The following is a 21,432-nucleotide window of genomic DNA, read 5'->3' as shown; positions in this document are numbered from 1 at the left end:
TTAGTAGAGTCAGGGTTTCACCATGTTGGTCAGGCTGGCTGGAATTATTTCAAATAGCACACATTCAGGTATATTTTAGAAAAAGTATGCTATTTACAGTACAAATGACATATTTGTAAATACTACAGGTTTTGTTATTGTTTTTGCTGGCTTCAAAAATTAGGCAAAAGTTGTTTTTAGACACTGAGAATAACACAGAAATAGCTGAGCCTGATTATTCCATGTGTTAAATCAAACTTGAACAGGTGTCTTGACAAGCTTTAAAACAGTGTCATTCTGCTGTTAGTTTATAATTTAACCTGAAGATCATACTGTACTAAATGTTTTAGAATTTGGTTTAAAGTTCTGATTATATTTATACCCAAGGTACATATTTATTTATTTTAAAAAAACAGAAAACAACACATGTGGCAAGAATGTGGAAAAATTGGAATTCAGGAGCACTGCTAGTGGAAATGCAAAATGGTACGGCCCCAATAAAAACCACATGTTGGTTCCTTAAAAGATAAAACATAGAACTACCATATGATCCAGCAATTCTGCTTCTTGGTATACATACAAAAGAAATGTCACCAAGGTCTCTAAGAGGTGTTTTGTATATCCATGTACTGTTGCAGGCATTGAGATACACTAGGATGCAACAGTGAACAAGACACATGCCCTCTTAGAGTTTTACAGTCTAGTGCAAGAGACTGGTAAAAAAATGAATAACCATCTCAATATAACAACAATGCGTTGATTTATCAAACTGTACGATACTAAACACATACGTTAGACCTTCACAATAACACTATTGTGGAGTGAAAATTATTAAAAGCTCACCACCTCGGGTCCTATCTAAAGAGGTTTGGCAGAGCTAACATGAACACACAGTAAGGCTCTTAGACGCACTGAAGTGAATTTGATACAATTATTCATGAGCAGATTATTTCTATCATAGAAAACCCTGTGCTCAAATTCTAGGCTGCTCACTACAGAGACAAGTGTAGGTATATTTTAGAAAAAGTATGTTATTTACAGTACAAATGACATATTTGTAAATACTATGGGTTTTGTTATTGTTTTTGCTGGCTTCAAAAATTAGGCAAAAGTTGTTTTTAGGCACTGAGAATGACATAGAAATAGCTGAGCCTGAGGTGGTGGAACCCAAGTCTAAGGATTCTCATGGGGGCTAATGAATTTGTATCTGAATTCAACAACCAAAAACTTAAGAGTTTTGGATTGCTTGTATCTTTCTTTTGTTAACATAATGGCAAATTATTCCCTCTGACAAGCGAGGAGAAAAATGGAATTATAATCCCTCCCAGAATATCTTCTCTTAATCTTATATTGATGAGAAAATCAGTCATGGTACTACTCCTTGCCCAAAGTCACACAGTAAATCCTACTGTAGAATCAAAGTGAGTCCAGGTTTTAGGCTTTACACTAGTGCTGTGTAACTCATCAAATATACTAGTTCTCAAGTTGCCATTATTTTAACAGTATCTTGAGATATACTCTTTCTTCTAAGGATCTCAGATTCTTGCTATAATCTACTGATACGCCTTACACATACATAAAGCAAGTTGAGTAACAATATTATTCACATTTTGATGGCAGCAGCCACTCCAGATGGCCTGCTGCTGCCATCATACTGGCTTCAGCAAGGAGGTGCCACTAGGCCACCAGGGATACACACTCAGTGGAGCCTGAAAGTGGGCAGGGGGCGGGGGTGGGGGTGGAGGTGGGGGAGCAGGAGCCCTACCTCTTCTGAGTTGGGGCAGGAACTCCCCAGGTGCCACTGCCAAAACTGGCTGTAGACTCAGACCTCCCGCTCCATGAAGCAGGCAAGAGACCCCATCTCCCACCTGCAGCTGCCCAAACCATAGCTGCACACTCAGGCATCCCTGTACACTTGAGGCCATAGGAAGGCCTCCCTGCCCTCACAGGCTAGGAAGTGCCTGCTCCTGCTGTCTGGCTTCTCTCTGCTATCTGCGCCTGCTCCAGTCTCGGCCAAGTTGGTTGAGCCAGGGTGCTATGAATGGCAGCAGGAGACAAGCAGGTTCCTGGGCAGAAGGGAACGGGTCCCTGGTTAGGCCCCACCTTCAGGCCAGGGAGGGCCTTCTGAAGGCTGGGGGCCAGGCTGCTAGTCCAGCATACTCGGGTAGGGACTTGTGGTGCCTTTCCAGGCCCACCCATGGCCACCCACGGACCAACTGGCACACACTTTCTCCCCTCTGAGGTCGACAAAAGTCCCTGGCTCAGCCAGAGCGGGGCAGGGATGGAGAGAGGATGGGGACAACCTGCTGCAGAGAAGAGCCACATTCTCCGCTGAGAGCTGCAGAGACAATGGGACGACCTGCTGACAGAGAGGAACCATCCTCTACAGGGCCTCCTCTCTGCTGAGAGCTGAACACTCTGTAGGAGACGACCTGCCTACAGAGAGGAGGTACCCACTGTGGGTCTCCGCTGAGCTGTTGTAACACTCAATAAAGCTCCTCTTCATCTTGTTCACCTTCCACTTCTTTGCATACGTCATTCTTCCTGGATGCAGGACAAGAACTCAGGCAAAGGCATCACTGGCCACAGAGGTTTCTGGCCAGAAAAGTGACACCCCAAAGATCCTGTAACAATTTCACCACGGCCAAAGAAAGACCAGAAGAGGTAAGATCCAGTGAAATACAGGTAAAGCCCAGAAGTCTAGATAACCTGACAAGTATGATTATTATTTGACATATTTTCTCTAATGGTATCAACTTCCTCCTAAAAAGTAAAAAGTAAACTCAAGAGCAGAGCCTATGTAAGTACCAACTCTTACAGAAATGGTATCTCATGAACAATTAAATAACCTGAAGTTCTCCTTCAGACTGAAGACAGCCAATACTGGACCATAAAGCAAAGTGACCAATTGCCTGGAATTGCTTTATCTCAAGCCAAGTTTGAGAATAATCCACATGTAAGTCACCAATAAAATTACAAGTGGAGTTCAGTTTCTTCATGTGCACTAATGGCAAATGTGGGGACTGGGGTTATATTGTACAAATATAAGTGCAAAGAAAAGGAAGTTATTGTCATAAGAATTAGTAGTTAAGGCCTATTGAGAACTTCACAACTAAAGATGCTGGCTGAGTGTGGTGGCTCACACCTGTAATCCCAGCACTTTTGGACGCCAAGATAGGAGTATCACCTGAGGCCAAGAGCTTGAGACCTGCCTGGGCAACACAGCTAGACCCCATTTCTATACAAAATTTTAAAAGTAGCTGGGCATGGTGGCATGCATACTTGGGAGGCTGAGGCAAGAGCATTGCTTGAACCCAGGAGTCTGAGGTTGCAGGGAACTATGAGTATGCCACTGCACTCCAGCCTGGGCAACAGAGCAAGACCCTGTCTCAAAAATAAAAAAAATAAAAAAGACAAAACCACAAAAAACAAAAACTAAAGATACCACTAACTTTAATTTCCTGGGTGGTAAATCTGCCAACTTACCACTTATTGGAGGAAATATGACTTTTTTTGGGGGGACAGGTCCCCCAAAATCTGGCCATAAACTGGCCCCCAAAACTGGCCATAAATAAAATCTCTGCAGCACTGTGACATGTTCATGATGGCCATAACGCCCACGTTGGAAGGTTGTGGATTTACGGGAATGAGTGCAAGGAACACCTGGCCTGCCCAGGGCGGAAAACCACTTAAAGATGTTCTTAAACCACAAACAAGAGCATAAGTGATCTGTGCCTTAAGGACATGCTCCTGCTGCAGATAACTAGCCCAACCCATCCCTTTATTTCAGCCCATCCCTTCGTTTCCCATAAGGGATACTTTTAGTTAATCTAATATCTATAGAAACAATGCTAATGACTGGCTTGCTGTTAATAAATATGTGGGTAAATCTGTTTGGGGCTCTCAGCTCTGAAGGCTGTGAGACCCCTGATTTCCCACTTCATACCTCTATATTTCTGTGTATGTGTCTTTAATTCCTCTAGCACCACTGGGTTAGGGTCTCCCCAACCGAGCTAGTCTCAGCAAGTGGTGTCCATCGTGTGGGCTTGAATCCAGGTCAAAGCCGCCAGAGTGACGGTTAAAGAACGTGGAACTAGCTGGAGGATACCCAAGTACTCTTAAAGCAAACCCCGTAGTGAGTAAGAAGGGGAGCTCGGAAGCATCAGGGTAACGATGGGACAAGTGTGGGGTCTGGTTCGTTCCACCTTGGAACTTTTTCACACTGATGATGAGGAGGAAGGAGAGCATAATGAAGTAACAGAAGAGGTTACAGAGCAGGTTTGTTTGCCAGCTAAAGCTAAAGCGGCAAAGGAGGAAGAGGTTCATCCTTACCCTTCTGCACCCCCTCATTATTATTTTGAAGAAAAAGACCCTCCAGATCTTTCTTTTCCAGAGGACACTGGGCGAAAAGTAGTTGCCCCAGTGACTGAGCAGCCCCTCAAGCGACCCCTCTTAGTTCTATTCAGGCAGGAATTCAACAAGCTAGACGAGAGGGTGATTTAGAAATGGTAATTCCCTGTTAGAATACACCCCCCTGATCAACAGGGAAATATGGCTACATTTGAGCCATTTATTTTTAAATTACTCAAATAATTTAAACTAGCTATAAATCAGTATGGACCAGGTTCTCCTTTTGTAATGGGACTGTTAAAGAATGTTGCTGTTTCCAGTCAGATGATTCCTACTGACCGGGATGCTCTTACTCGAGCTTGTCTAACTCCTGCTCAGTTCTTACCATTTAAAACTTGGTGGGCAGATGAAGCTTCCATTCAGGCTGCTCGCAATGCCCAGGCCCAACCTCAAATAAAACTGTAGACCAACTTTTGAGGGTTGGCGGCTGGGCTGGTTTAGATGCACAAGTGGTCATGCAGGATGATGCCATAGAACAGCTTAGAGGAGTGTGCATTAGAGCTTGGGAAAAAAATCACTTCATGTGGAGAACAATACCCTTCCTTTAGTGCTATAAAACAGGGACCAAAAGAACCATATGTGGATTTTATAGCTCGGTTACAGGAGTCTCTTAAAAAAGTGATTGCAGGATATAGTGCTGTAGTTATTAGCCTTCAACAATGCTAATCCCAATTGCCAGGCTGCTCTGTGACCTATCAGAGGGAAAGCACATTTAGTTGATTATATCAAGGCCTGTGATGGTATCGGAGGTAATCTGCATAAGGCTACTCTGCTAGCACAGGCAATGGCAGGACTGAGAGTGGATAAAGGAAATACTCCATTTCCTGGAGTTTAACTGTGAGAAGCAAGTCCATAAAGCTCAAATAAATAGAATAGATCGAGAGAAGACTCCAGATTTGCTAATTTTTTCAACTCAGCACTCACCTACTGGTGTTATTGTCCAAGAACAGGACTTAGTAGAGTGGCCTTTTTCTTCCATATACGAATTCATGGACTCTAACTCCTTATTTAGATCAAATTTCTACTATGATAGGAATTGGGAGAACTCAGATCATCAAATTACATAGATATGATCCTGGAAAAATTATTGTCCCTCTCACGAAAGCACAAATACAGCAAGCTTTTATAAAAAGCTTCTTATTCTGGATTGAAAAGTAAAGTTTTCCAGACACCCTACCAAAAGCGAAGATTGTAGCTGTAATTGAAGTACTGACTGTTTTTGATATGCCTATTAATGTGATTTCTGATTCTTCATACATGGTTCATTCCGCACAGTTAATTGAAAATGCTCAGTTATGGTTTCACACAGATGAACAACTAATAACAAAAACAAAAAAGGGGGAGAAACAGGGATTATGGGACAGCCCATAAACAGCTGAATCTAGCATTATTAACTTTAAATTTTTTGAGCCTGCCCAAAGGCCAGATGTTATCAGCAGCTGAACAGCATCTACAGATACCAGCTGCAAAGACAGACACAGAACAACTGGTTTGATGGAGAGATTCGATAACAAAAAGTTGGGAAATCGGTAAAATAACAACTTGGGGTAGAGGTTATGCTTGTGTTTCTCCAGGTCAAAATGAACAGCCGATTTGGATACCATCAAGACACCTGAAACCTTATCATGAGCCAGATGCCGAGGAACAGATTCCAGGAGGATCCCGAGGACCCCCCAGTTGCAGCCGTGTCAAGACTGATGCTGAGGAGGACCCCAGCTGTCACAAGCAACACTGGCTGAACACAGCCACCCACCTGAGGACAGATCAAGAAGCTGTCACAGATGGTGGAAGAAAACCTGAGGAAAGCAGCACAACCAGTCACAATGAGTAATTTAATGGTAGCTATGATAGCGGTGATCACCATTGCCGTGAGTATTCCTTCAACAAGGGCTGACACAGAGAACAATTATACCTATTGGGCATATTTATCAATCTTGGCTGGCAATAATGCCTGGATGTAATCACTCTATGACACAGTTACACATGCTTTCTGATCTCAGTATTTACCATAATAAATCTGCTCCAATAATTGAGGCATACCAACCTCAAAAACCTATTTGTAAACAGGATTGGACCCAGTTAGAAAAAATGAACATACTTGTTTAGGAAGGTTGCATTGCAGAACAGGCCCAAAAAATCATGCTGCACCATTCCTATGGAATCATTATTAATTGGTCCTCTAAGGGAATATTTAGCTTGATTGCACCTCTCAGTCTGCATGCCATGGCCACACTGTGTTCAGATGGTCTGAACAAAACGGTAAGATGGTAGAAATGATAAGAAGTATGGCAAAAGTTCCTATTATCTGGAACCATAGTGGTATAGTGGCACTTCAACCTCAAATGATATGGCCTGTTGTAGGAGCTAAACATAAGGATTTGTGGAAACTATTAATAGCTCTTAATAATATCAAAATTTGGGAAAGAATAAAAAAGCATCTAGAAGGACACTCTGCAAACTTTGTTTCTGGATATTGCAAAATTAAAAAAAACAAATATTTAAAACATCCCAGGCACACCTGACCTTAATGCCAGGAACTGGAGTGCTTAAAGGAGCTGCAGACAGATTAGTAGCTAGTAACCCATTAAAATAGATAAAAACACTTGGAAGCTCTCATTTCAATGGTGATTGTGCTTTTAATGTGTGTTGTCTTTGTATAGTCTGCAGATGCAGATCCTGACTCCTGCGAGAAGTAGCTCACCATGACAAAGCTGCCTTTGCTTTTTATCCCTTTAAAAATCAAAGGGGGACACGTTGGGAACAGGCCCCTCCCCCCCAAAAAAATCTGGCCATAAACAAAATCTCTGCAGCACTGTGACATGTTCATGATGGCCATAACGCCCACGCTGGAAGGTTGTGGGTTTATGGGAATGAAGGCAAGGAACACCTGGCCTGCCCAGGGCGGAAAACCGCTTAAAGGCGTTCTTAAACCACAAACAATAGCATGAGCAATCTGTGCCTTATGGACATGCTCCTGCTGCAGATAACTAGCCCAACCCATCCCTTGATTTCGGCCCATCCCTTCGTTTCCCATAAGGGATACTTCTAGTTAATCTAATATCTATAGAAACAATGCTAATGACTGGCTTGCTGTTAATAAATACGTGGGTAAACCTCTCTTTGGGCTCTCAGCTCTGAAGACTGTGATACCCCCGATTTCCCACTTCACACCTCTATATTTCTGTGTGTGTGTCTTTAATTCCTCTAGCACTGCTGGGTTAGGGTCTCCCCGACCGAGTTGGTCTTGGCAGTTTTGGTAGGAAATAAAATATTTATGAAAAAGAGAATGAGTAAATAATAGGGAATCAAGTTTGGAAGGGAACCAAATCAGAGCAAATCAGGGAAATTTAGAAAAATATGTTAAAATGCCATTTTGTAGGACTTCTAGTCTGCTTTAATTAATACTACCGTAGTGTGTTATTGTAGCCTTTTGAAATGCTAACACTTTTATACATATCTAATTCTTTATAACTTATTTAAGAATAACGCCATCTTTGTTGCCAATGGCCAGACTACACATATCCTCTCAGTAGGTTATAAGCATACCAACTGACGGTTCATCAATCATTCTTCTATCAGGTGACTACTGCAACTCACAGGTTCAGAAGAAATCCACGCTTGTCCAATTACCAGTCAATCTGCTGCAATGCAAGAAAGCAGCCTTTTATCTTCCTGTTATTTGTGCTTTCATTTGTCTATAGTCTCAACAGCTGATGAAATTTTTTCCTTACTTTGCTCCTTTGGGTGCCATTTCAACTATATTCTGAAGGATGCTGTGCCTCTTCTTATGAGACAAAGCACTTAAACCAGGAAGTTTACAAACTTCTAGAATGAGTTCTGACTTTTCCAGGTAGAACTTGATGGAAACATCAGGGTTTCTATGGGAAGGAGGTAGACAAGCAATTAAATCCTACCTTACTCTCCCTCACAGATTTCCTGAGTTTTCAGGGCAACAGAATAAGCTTTTAATTGTTAAATTCCAAGAATTATTATTATTATTATTATTATTATTATTTTTAGAGGAGTTTCACTCTTGTTGCCCAGGCTGGAGTGCAATGGTGATCTTGACTCACTGCAACCTCCGCCTCCCACGTTCAAACGATTCTCCTGCTTCACCCTCCCAAGTAGCTGGGATTACAGGCATGTGCCACCATGCCTGGCTAATTTTGTATTTTTAGTAGAAACGAGGTTTCATCATGTTGGGCAAGCTGGTTTCGAACTCTTGACCTCAGGCGATCTGCCTGCCTCGACCTCCCAAAGTGCTGGGATTATAGGCGTGAGCCACTGCACCCAGCTAAGTTCCAAGAACTATTGAGGGTCTCACTGTTTAAAAGGTTTGTTCTGATTCCTGTCAATTCCTCCAAGTCAGTCCACCTTTCACAAACTTTAGTGCAACAGGAAAAGTTCCCTTGCCCCCCATCGCAGGGCGTGCAGTGGGGCTGTGGCTCACTTCTTTAGTGCCCTGCTGCTCAAACCTCTAGGGAAGCATACGGACGGGCAGTGTCTAGGGGTGAAAGTTTACAGCTGAAGCCCCAGTGGGTGTGTGTTACAGGATGCTCTTTTGGTTTAGCGACCTACTGTCCATAGGTGGCCCGTGTTGTGTCAATTAGACCCGTCTTATCACAAGGACAGAGGGATTTCTGTATCCTGGGGTTTCTTGCCTTGTTGTACCAGAAGAATCAGATTACACATGGGCTTGGAGAATAAGTGCAAGGTTTTATTCAGTGGAAGTAGCTCTCAGCAGATGGGGGAGCCAGAATGGAGATGGTTTTTCCCTGGAGTCAGGCCACTAGGTGGCCCAGGCTCTCCTCCTACTACCCCAGCCAAACTCCACGTCATTCTGCCGGTCGGTGACCTGCTGGCGTGCTGGTGGCTGTCGATGCATTCCTCTCTACCTACAGCAGCCCGTGTGTTCCTCCCCTGATGTGCTCCTCTCCAGGTCCAGCCACCTGTGTGTCTTCCTGCTAGGGTCTCTGAGTTTTTATAGGCACAGGATGGGGACGTGGCAGGCCAGAGTGGTCTTGGGAAATGCAACATTTGGCCAGGAAAACAAAAATGCCTATCCTCACCTAGGTCCTAGGCCTGGGATGGAGCCCTAGCCATGGACCACGCCCTTCCGCCCTTCAATATCATTCAATGGGACCACGGCCCTTCCCTTCCCAGAACTTCCCTCCCTGACTTCTGTATCATTAGTACTATACTCTAGAGAACAGCCAGGAGGCAATGATATTGACTTTAATGCCCACTCTTCTGTCTCCAGGACATCTCTCATTAGTCTGGAATTCATTTTCCTACATATGAAATGAAATGCAGTTTTAAAAAAATTCCTTCCTCTTCCTCTCTTTCAGATTCTTAAGAAGTCTACCAGGCCGGGCATGGTGGCTCACGCCTGTAATCCCAGCACTTTGGGAGGCCAAGGCGGGTGGATTGCCTGAGGTCAGCAGCTCGAGACTCATGTAGCCAAAATGGTGAAACCCCGTCTCTACTAAAAATACAAAAAAAACTAGCCAGGTTTGGTGACATGCACCTGTAATCCCAGCTACTTGGGAGGCTGAGGCAGGGGAATTGCTTGAACCAGGGAGGTGGAGGTTGCAGTGAGCTGAGATTGCGCCACGGCACTCCAGCCTGGGCTACAGAGCAGGAACAACAACAACAACAAGAATTCTACCAGTATACCAGTAATAAAATTCACTTGTAATTTTTTTGTAGCAACAAGAATACTCAAAGAAATTCAATTATGTAAGTCAAAAAATTAAAGTATCTTTAATGCTTCCTTTCGTTATAATTCATACAACTTAAGCATATATCCCTAAATATTATGGTTTAGTTTTACCTTTATCTATAAAGGAATAACCCTGTATGCATTTTATTTTTGGCATGCATTTGGATTTTTGCTCAACATCATGTTGTAAGACTCATGTTATGTTCTTGAAGTAAAGGCAGTTTATTCATTTTCATATGGTTTGACTCTGCATCCCCACCCAAATCTCATCTTGTAGCTCCCATAATTCCCACGCGTTGTGGGAGACAGCCAGTGGGAGATGACTGGATCACGGGGGCGGGTCTTTCCCATGCTGCTCTTGTGATAGTGAATGGGTCTCATGAGATCTGATGGTTTCAAAAACGGGAGTTTCTCTGCACAAACTCTCTCACTGCCTGCTGCAAAAAGAGATACACATAAGATGTGACTTGCTCCTCCTTGCCTTCTGCCATGATTGCGAGGCCTCCCCAATCACGTGGCACTGTAAATCCAATAAACCTCTTTCTTTTGTAAATTGCCCAGTTTTGGTTATGTCTTTATCAGCAGCAGGAAAACGGACTAACACAATCACTGAATAATATTTCATTGTATGATTATGACATTATTTATTTATCTATTCTGCCAGTGATGGACAACCAGGTATTAAAACTCAAACTTCCAGTTAACTAAGATCAGTACAGAATAGCTAGTAAGAATCTGGACAGTGAGGAATGGGAAATGATTTCTTATTTTAACTCTGTGTTTCATTTCATACGTAATACTACTAATTCCAGTTTAGATCTGAGAGAAGTTGTTTGTTGTTATAAAAGACTTTGCTTTGGATGTTCCTTCTAGAACTGTAAAATAGTGAATGCTTTCCCTCTCCACCCATCTACCTTGCTTCAAAGTACAGAAATGAATAGGTCAATCCTAATCGCACGCTTCTGTCTCCAACTAAACCACGACCTTTCTCATAACACTACAGCACTGCAAAATCTGTCACTCTTCACTCATTAACCTTCATGTGAATGATAATTAAACCTGTCAGATTCTTTTTTCTTAAACTGACTTAGAAGTCAATAATCAACTTCAATCATAAATATTCCTGTCTCCAAATAATTGTTAAAATTATCACAAGGCAGCTTTAAGTGTTAAACTTGTGAAGATAAGAGACACTCTACTTAAGTAACACGCTTGTTTAAGCCTGTTCTGGGCAAATGAAGTGTCCTCTTAAAAGTTATGCTGATATACAACACATGTATGGTACAAATACATAAAGGATTATGGTCTGATAATTTATCACAAAGCAAATACCCAAGTACTACTATCCAGGTGAAGAAATAAAACACTGCTAGTACTTAGAAGTCTTCATCATGCCCCCTCTCCATCTCCCACTCACGAAAGGTAATCGCTCTCTGGACTTCCACTTCCTTTCTTTATAATTCATGCCACTTAAGCATACATCCCTAAATATTATGGTTTAGTCTTACCATTATCTATAAAAGGAATAACCCTGTATGCATTTTATTTTTGGTGTGCATTTGGATTTTTGCTCAACGTCGTGTTGTAAGACTCATATTAGATTCTTACAAGTAAACGCAGTTTATTCGTTTTCATTTCTGAATAATATTTCACAGTATGACTATGCCATTATTTACTTATCTATTCTGCTAGTGATGGGCAACCGGGTTGCTTCCAGTTTTGGGACAATACAAACAATGCTGTTTTCAATATTCTTGTAGAAGTGTTATGGTGTACCTAGGAATGCACTTCTGTTGAATATATACAAAAATAGAACTAAATATGATATGTGTAGCTTCAACCTCAGTATATACTGTCAAACAGTTTTTCAAAGACGCTGTACCAATTTAGATTCTCACTAGCAGTATTTGAGATTTTTTTGTGTGTGTATGTGTGTGTGAGACAGTCTTGCTCTGTTGCTCAGGCTGGATGGAGTACAGTGGTGTGATCTCGGTTCACTGCAACCTCCACCTCTTGGGCTTAAGTGATTCTACTGTCTCAGCCTCCTGAGAAGCTGGGATTACAGGCGTGTGTTACTACGCCCAGATAATTTTTGTATTTTCAGTAGAGATGGGTTTTTTGCCATGATGGCTAGACTGGTTTCAAACTCCTGAACTCAGGTGATTTGCCTGTCTCGGCCTCCCAAAGTGCTGGGATTATACCCGTAAGCCACCATGCCCCACCAAGTTTCTATTGTTCCCCATAAACTCTTTGCTTTCATTATTATTATTATTATTATTATTTTTTTGAGACAGGGTCTCACTCTGTCGCCCAGGCTGTGTGCAGTGACACAATCACGGCTCACTGCCTCAACTACCCGGGCTCAAGCAATCCTCCAGCCTAAGCCTCCTCAGTAGCTGAGATTACAGTGGGATTACAGGCATACGCCACCATGCCTGGCTAATTTTTTACTTTTCGTAGAGACGGGGTTTCGCCGTGTTGCTCAGGCTGGTCTCAAACTCCTGAGCTCAAAGGATCTGACCACCTCAGCCTCCCAAAGTGCTGGGATTAAAGCCGTGAGACACCATGCCTGGCGCTGTTATTCTTTTCAATTTTAGTGATTCTGGTATGAGATCAGTATTATAGTTGTCTCATTAGGGTTTCAATTTGCATTTCACTTACTTCTAAAGAGACTGAGTGCCTATATATATTATTAGCCATTTGGATATTCTCTTTCCTGACATGCCTATTCTTGCCCAGTTTCTGGAAAGGGGAGTTGTCTGTTTCTTATTGATTTGTTGTATTTCTCTATCTGTTAAATATAATCCAAGTTTCTTCTCCCATTCTGTAACTTGCCTTTTCATTCTCTTAATTGTGCCTTTTGATGAACAGGTGTTCTTAATTCTATATGTAATAATGTACTGACATTAATTCTTTTCAATTCTGGTTAGTACATTTTATGTTTTATTTTAAAAGTCTTTCCTTAAGATAGTGGGAGAAAGTTGCTTCAAAATAAACCATCAGAGGTGGGTGGAAACACAGACAAAAAAAAAAAATGGTCATATGTAGCTAATTATTGAACCTGAGTTACAGGTATATAGGAGTTCCTCATACTCTTCTACTTTTTATAATTTTAAACTTTTCAATAATAAATTTTTGTTTGGGGGGCGGGCGGTTTTGAGACAGAGAGTCTTGCTCTGTCGCCCAGGCTGGAGTGCATTGGCGCAACCTTGGCTCACTACAGACTCAACCTCCTGGGTTTAAGTGATCCTCCCACCTCCCAAGAAGCGTGGACTAAAGGCACACCCCACCATGCCCTGGGTAATTTTTAAATTTTTTTTGTAGAGATGGGATCTCACTGTGTTGCCCAGGCTCGTTTCAAACTCCTGGGCTCAAATGACCCTCCCAAAGTACTGGGATTACAGGTGTGAGCCACTGCACCCAGTCTAATCTCACTTAAATATGTGTTACCTAGCGTAGTCAAATTCACAAAGACAGTAGGTAGAATGGTGGTTGCCAACAACTGGGAGGGAATGGTAAGTTACTGTTTAATGGGTATAGAGTTTCAGTTTTATAATATGAAAAGCGTTCTGGACATGAATGGCAGTAATGGTTGTACAACAATGGGAATGTACTAATGCCACTGAGCCATACACTTAAAAATACACTTAAAAATGGTTAAAATACAAATTTTGGCCAGGCACAGTGGCTCGCACCTGTAATCCAAGCACTCTGGGAGGCCAAGCCAGGAAGATCACTTGAAACCTAAAACTTGAGACCCGCTTAGGCAACACAGTGAGATCCTGTCTCTACAACACAATTTTTTTTAAAAAGTAGCCAGGTGCTATCCTATGGTCTCAGCTACTCAAGAGGTTAAGGCAGGATGATCGCTTGAGCTCAAATGTTTGAGGCTGCAGTGAGCTGACTGTGCCACTGCCCTCCAGCCTGGTTGATAGAGCAAGGCTCTGTCTCAAAAGATAATAATAAAAAAATAAAAATAAAAAGGGAACATTGGGTCTAACAGGTGAGAACTACTGAGTTACAGGAATTATAAATGGTCTCAAGTTGAAAAAGGCTAAACAGACCACCATAACAGCAGCTGGCATTAATGAGTGCTTCATTCTGCTAGACACTGTGAAGCAGCTCTACATGAATTATCTCAGTTAATGTTCTTGATATTCCTACACACAAGTCTTCTGCGATCTTGCCATTTTACAGGAAAGGAAGAGGAGACCTAGAGCAGTAAAGAGATTTCCTAGGTTACTAGGACAGCCTACATAGCTAGTGACAGAGATGGAATTTAAAAATTGAGTTGGTCTGGTTCTAACAGTGTTTTATACCACTACTCATATTCACATTGCCTTTCTTATTTACCCTCAAAGTTTTTAAAAAAGAGGATGTCAAACAATTGTTCTTTATTCCCCTGAAGCTACAAAAGAAGTATGAGCTTAAATTAAGGCAGAAACAAATATGCTGAATATAAGTTTAAAGTTTTGATGGGTAAGCAACAAAACACTGGAACAAGACTAACAGGCTAATGATGGTATGTCGCAAGTCTCTTCCGATTGCTCCTCAAGAAGATTATATACAACTAACTGTACTAGGTGGTTGGGACACACTCAAAAAAAGGTAACTGAAGGAGATGATCTTATGGCATGATTATCACTAAGCAGAATTTAAGAAGTCTTGCTAACAGATAAGAACTAGAAGGTACACGAAAAGCAAATGCAGTTGATTTACCAGCTGGTGAGCTGCTCCTAAGTTATATTTTTCTTTCCCTGATCTCTATTATTGTTTTCATTTGTACCAAAACCACAAATAAAATTTATAACTTAGTTTGGAATTTAACTTTTAGAGAAAATAACAGACTTAAAATGGTATATAAATAATGTAAATACTTCAGGTTCAAGTGAATAAAAGGCTCAAAAACATCTCTAGCACTATCAATAAAACCAGTCTATTTCACATAGAAAAAAATTACTCCTAAAAATGAGAAACGGGGTCAGGCGTGGTGGCTCATGCCTGTAATTCCAGCACTTTGGGAGGCTGAGGCGGGAGGATCTCCTGAGGTCAGGAGTTCAAGACCAGCCTGGCCAACATGATGAAAACCCATCTCTACTAAAAATACAAAAATTAGCCGGGCGTGGTGGTAGATGCCTGTAATCCCAGCTACTTGGGAGGCTGAGACAGGAGAATCGCTTGAACCTGGGAGGTGGAGGTTGCAGTGAGCCAAGACTGCGCCATTACACTCCAACATAGGCAACAAAAGTGAAACTCCATCTCCAAAAAAAAAAAAGAGAAACAACTTGAGTAGCCAGAATAAAATCTTGTCTTTCAGTTGTCAAAAAAGTACAGTTCAACCTTTTTGAATGAGATGAATGAAAAATCAAACATTTTTCAGGGAGAGAAAGTTGCATTGCATGTTTTTTCCTTTTGTCTTTTCTTTTTTTTTTTTTTTTGGAGACAGAATCTCACTCTTGCCCAAGCTGGAGTGCAGTGGCGTGACCTTAGCTCACTGCAACCTCTGCCTCCTGGGTTCAAGCAATTCTCCTGCCTCAGTCTCCCAAGTAGCTGGGATTACAGGCATACAGCACCACTCTCAGCTAATTTGTGTTTTTAGTAGAGATGGGGTTTCACCATGTTGGCCAGGCTGGTCTTGAACTCCTGACCTCAAGTGATCCGCCCGCCTCAACTTCCTAAAGTGCTGGAATTACAGATGTGAGCCACTGTACCTGGCCCATATTTCTTAGCTATGAAAAGTTTTATTTTACTTTGTTTTTTCTGCCTTTTTTTGTTTTGTTTTGTTAGAGACAGGGTCTCGCTCTGTCACCCGGCCCGTAGTGCAGTGGCAGGATCACAGCTCACTGTGGCCTCAAACTCCCAGGCCTGAGTGATTCTCCTGCCTCAACCTCCCAAATATCTGGGACTACAGGCACACACCACCATGCCTGGCTATTTTTTTTCTTTTTTTCTTTTTTGAGACAGAGTCTCACTCTGTTGCCCAGGATAGAACACAGTGGTGCAATTTCGGCTCACTGCAACCTCCACCTCCCGGGTTCAAGTGATTCTCCTGCCTCAGCCTCTCAAGGAGCTGGGATTATAGGTGCCTGCCACCACACCCAGCTAATTTTTGTAATTTTTGGTAGAGACAGGGTTTCACCACGTTGGCCAGGCTGGTCTCAAACTCCTGACCTCAAGTGATCTGCCTGCCTCGGTCTTCCAAAGTCCTGGGATGACAGGCATGAACCACCATGCCTGGCTGCTAATTTATTTTATTTATTTGTAGAGATGGGGTCTCACTATGTTGCTCAGGCTAGTCTCAAACTCCTAATCTCAAGTGATACATACTCCGGCCTCAGCCTCCCAGACGTGCTCAGGTGTAAGCTACTGTAACCAGCCTTATTTTACTTTGTAAAGATTTTTATTATTAAGTACCCCTTCAGGTAAATCAAATGTTTATAGAACTTACAAAAGAAGAAAGAAGTGGACTTATGGTTACTTTCAAACACATCTATTAAAAATAATTATACCACATTACTACAGTTCTCAAAAGTTCTATAGCTCAGCAAAATTACATAGCAAGAAAAAAAATTCTAGACCTGGTGTGGTGGTTCATACCTGTAATCCCAGCACATTGGGAGGCTGAGGCAGTTGGATCACGTAAGCCAAGGAGTTCGAGGCCAGCCTGGGCAACATGGTGAAACCCCATCTCCACAAAAAATAGAAAAATTAGCCAGGCACGATGACGCGTGTCTGTAGTCCCAGCTACTTGAGGGGGTGAGGTGGGAGAATGGCCTGAGCCCCAGAGGCAGAGGTTGCAGTATGCACAGATCACACCACTGCACTCCAGCCTTGGTGACAGAGGGAGACTCTCTCAAAAAAAAAAAAAAAAAAAAAAAAAGGCCAGCATGTAACCCCAGCACTTTGGGAGGTTGAGGCAGGCGGATTGCCTGAGGTCAGGAGTTCGAGACCAGTCTGGCCAACATAGTGAAACCCTGTCTCTACTAAAAATAGAAAAATTAGCCAGGCATGGTGGTAGGCACCTGTAATCCTAGCTACTCAGGCGGTTTAGGCAGGAGAATCGCTTGAACCTGGGAGGTGGAGGTTGCAGTGAGCCAAGATCGTGCCACTGCATTCCAGCCTGGGCAACAGAGCAAGACTCCATTTTGGAAAAAAAAAAGAAAAGAAAAGAAAAAAGAAAAAGAAAAGGAAAGAAAGAGAAAAGAATGAAAGAAAAAGAAAAAAGAAAGAAAAAAGAGAGAAGAAAAGAAAAAGGAGGAGAAGACAGGAGAGAGAAAAAGAGGAGAGGGGAGGGGAGGGGAGGGGAGGGGAGGGGAGGGGAGGGGAGGGGAAGAGGCTGGGTATGGTGGCTCACGCCTGCAATCCCAGCACTTTGGGGGCTGAGGTGAGCAGATCATGAAGTCAGGAGATCGAGACCATTCTGGCTAACACGGTGAACTCCCATCTCTACTAAAAAAATATTTAAAAATTAGCCGGGCATGGTAGCGGGCGCCTGTAGTCCCAGCTACTCGAGAGGCTGAGGCAGGAGAATGGTGTGAACCTAGGAGGCGGAGCTTGCAGTGAGCCAAGATGGCGCCACTGCACTCCAGCCTGGGTGACAGTGAGACTCCGTCTCAAAAAAAAAAAAAAAAAAAGAAAAGAAAAAAGAAAATTCTAATCGTAAGTCATTTACTTTTTTTTTTTTTTTTGACACGGAGTTTTCACTCTTGTTGCCCAGGCTAGAGTACAGTGGCGCCATCTCGGCTCCCTGCAACCTCTGCCTCCCAGGTTCAAGAGATTCTCCTGCTCAGCCTCCCAAGTAGCTGGGATTACAGGCACACACCACCACACCCGGCTAATTGTTTTTGTATTTTTAGTAGAGACAGAGTTTCACCATGTTAGCCAGGCTGGTCTCAAACTCCTGACCTCAGGTGATCTTCCCGCCTTGGCCTCCCAAAGTGCTGAGATTACAGGCGTGAGCCACCGCGCCCAGCCAGAAGTCATTTACTTTCAAGGTGAGATCTCAATAGCATCTATGCCATTATGAAGTGAATGAACGAAAGATATCATGCAACACATAAGGATTCACCCTAATGATGATTAAAAAGGGGGAAAACCAAATGGACATTTCTTTTTACCCCCAAAGATTTTTAAATAGGAAGGGGAAGCGGCGGGGGGGGGAGGAAGGAGGGAAATATTTAAGTAGCTCTATAATCGACAAAAAGTAGAGAAAGAATTAAGCAATAGCACAGTAATACAGGACATTGTTACATGATCAACTATGAAACTCAAATCAGCTATTTCATTATTTCAGAGGTTTAAATACCAAGTGTGGAAGTGTTTTGTAGCTGAATAGTCTGGCAAGGGACAAAAGAGGAGAGGTAACTAAACTTAAAATGCCAGATGAAGTTGACAAAGTAAACTACTTGCACTGTAACTTGATAAATATAATTAGACATTGATGGGCAAATATAATTTTGTGTCTAGAACAATACTAGCAATCTTGACTGTTTAAAAAGAGTCTAGTATACCATCCCCAGAGAAAGAGACGCAAAAAGATGTTTTAAATGTTCAGGATGATTCTGATACATAGTCAGATATGGGAGAAAAGTATCATCTGACAAAATCAGGACTCCCAAAAATATAAAAAAAGTTATAATGGCTTGATCTCATCCTTCTCTAATCTCTAGAGGCTGTCTTCAGAGGAAATTAGGAACAATGTAAAGTGCATCAGCAATCTGTGGGAATCACAAACAAGCCCACTTCCAACCTGGGATTACCCCCCAAGTCTGCTTTCTTCTAATCAGTGCTAGACTCAGAGATCAGTAAGGAAAATATAAAAAGTTATACATATCTGGGACGGGCACAGTGGCTCACACCTGTAATCCCAGCACTTTGGGAGGCCGAGGCGGATGGATCACGAGGTCAGGAGACCGAGACCATCCTGGCTAACACAGTGAAACCCTGTCTCTACTAAAAATACAAAAAATTAGCTGGGCGTGGTGGCGGGCGCCTGTAGTCCCAGCTACTCGGGAGGCTGAGGCAGGAGAATGGCGTGAACCTGGGTGGCGGGGCTTGCAGTGAGTTGAGATCGGGCCACTGCACTCCAGCCTGGGCGACAGTGCAAGACAACAAAAAAGTTATGCCTATCTATCCTCCTATAAATTAATATCATAAATATAACAGGTTCTCAAGTATTTGCCGTGGGTTCTTTTCAAAGTTTCTTGTATTTATCTCATGATTTTTGACATCTGGTTGCTTGACAAACAGTATACATAACCCAAGGATAAGGCCCACATGAGATTTTTCGCAAAATATTTTTTACTTAATTAACTAGTAAGCCATATGAACAAGCAGGCCATTTACGGTCTAAAGACCTGTCCACTATTGCCATTATTTAACTCAGTGTTATTCAAACTATCTAGGGTAAAGAACTAGCTGTTATTTTGTTGTTTTAATTTCTAATGCTTTGAAAACCAATGCTTTTGTAATCTACAATAAAATGAAGCTTGAGGATTATGGTCGTGTAAAGAGGTAGGCAAGTCCTTTCCTTAAAACACAAGCATAAAACGAGGGCAGGCACAGTGGCTCACGTCTATAATCCCAACACTTTGGGAGGCCAAGGCTGGTGGATTACTTGAGCCTAGGAGTTCAGGACCAAAATGGGCAATATGGCAACACCCCAGTCTCTACAAAAAAATTTTTAAAAACTAGCTGGGGATGGCGGCTCACACCTGTGGTCCCCGCTACTCGGGAGGCTGAGGTGGGAGGATCATCTGAGCCTGGGAGGCAGAGGTTGCAGTGAACCATGATCGCGCCGCCACTGCACTCCAGTCTGGGTGACAGAGACCCTGTCTCAAAAACAAACAAACAAAAAAATGTGTAAAGCAACCATTTCAGGGCTCTGGAAATCAACCAAAGGCAGAAAACAAATTATTGGGAAACTGCTAAAGCTTAAAGTAAGAGCAGTGAAGTCCGTGTCTTTCTTTGCCTAGAGTAGGGCTGCTCCCATTCCCCATCTCCAGCTTTCTCGAGAACAGTTAACTTTACCAGGGCTGGGCTAGCCATGACAATCAGCAGCTTTACTGACAACAGGGCTAACTTGATTTGAAAAGGACTTGAAACCCCACAGCTCTGTCAGCTAACGCAAGAACTCAGCAGGAAATAAACAGAAAACTTGCAGTTTTACTAGTTGGGGTCTTGGTTGGGTGAGTGATAAACAAGTAGGAAATTTAAAACGGAAATCCTGTAAATGAACAGGCCACAGAAAAGCTAGATAAGCTCTCTACCATCCCTAGCTAAACAGAAAACTAGATAAATGCATAAAGGAGACCTAAGAGAAGCTATAGGAAAGTAAAAGTCAAAGCAGACTTGAGAATGGTCTGAACTTTGAATGTATTCCTCAGCCTACATAGATCAATCAGCAGAGGATGAAAGCCTTACGGGCTTGAGGTGTCAGAGCAAAACCTCTGCCCAAATAACTTGCTGATCACTAAGCACTGCAGACACAGAGGCAATCCCAAGAAGCCAGGCTAAAAAGTAAAAACTAGATTTTTTTTTTTTTTTTTTTTTAAGCACAGATGTATTACTGGCTGTACACTTGGAGGAGGAAGATTCTTAAGTCCAGAAAATTATTTTTTTTTTCAAATACTCTCAGAAAATAAAATGAGAATCTAGAGTTAGCACAATACATTACCTAAATGAAAGAAAAAAGTAAGGGAGGGAGGGAATAAAGGAAGAAGGAAAGAGTGACTCATACATATTAAAAACCCCAAATACCAATAAATATAAATTGAATTTTTTTTTTTTTTGAGACAGAGTTTCACTCTGTTACCCAGGATGGAGTGCAGTGGCATGATGTCGGCTCACTGTAACCTCTGCCTCCTGGGTTCAAGACATTCTCCTGCCTCAGCCTCCTGAGTAGCTGGGATGACAGGTGCACACCACCATGCCCGGTTAATTTTTGTATTTTTAGTAGAGACAGAGTTTCAGCATGTTGTTCAGGCTGGTCTCGAACTCCTGACCTCATGATCTGCCTGTCTCGGCCTCCCAAAGTGCTGGGATTATAGGAGTGAGCCACAGTGCCCGGCCTTAGAAAACTGATTCTTGAGAGGGTCCAGTTGATGGACTTACTAAGACTTCAAAACAACTAATATAAATATGTTCAAAGAAGTACAGAAAAGTACATCAAATTATTTCAAATAATTAAAGGAAAATATAATTGCAATGACTCAACAAATTGGGAACCTCAATAAGGAAACTTTAAAAAAAAAAAAAAGAAGGAAAATTCCTTTTTTTTTTTTGAGATGGAGTGTTGCCTAGGTTGGAGTGCAGTGATGTGA

The 21,432-nt window shown here is 42.3% G+C and overlaps 1 protein-coding gene across 10 annotated transcripts in view; it reads right to left on the bottom strand.

Annotated features, from left to right (window-relative positions):
* SPATS2 (spermatogenesis associated serine rich 2) overlaps positions 1-21,432 on the bottom strand; it is a 172,715-nt gene that overhangs the window by 48,029 nt on the left and 103,254 nt on the right. The window contains exon 1 of one of the 10 annotated variants that reach the window (XM_008003145.3): positions 7,936-8,016. The exons of the other annotated variants lie outside the window; for them this stretch is intronic. Within the exon in view, the coding sequence (XP_008001336.1) occupies positions 7,936-7,957 (22 nt within the window). The 5' untranslated portion in view covers positions 7,958-8,016. Of the gene's footprint in view, positions 1-7,935; positions 8,017-21,432 lie in introns of those variants that run through there. 10 annotated transcript variants of the gene reach the window in all.

Source organism: Chlorocebus sabaeus, chromosome 11, assembly GCF_047675955.1.
Source record: "Chlorocebus sabaeus isolate Y175 chromosome 11, mChlSab1.0.hap1, whole genome shotgun sequence".
Classification (NCBI taxonomy): Eukaryota; Metazoa; Chordata; class Mammalia; order Primates; family Cercopithecidae; genus Chlorocebus; species Chlorocebus sabaeus.
The sequence above is the reverse complement of the archived record's forward strand: the minus strand, read 5'-3'. Positions and strand labels throughout refer to the sequence as shown.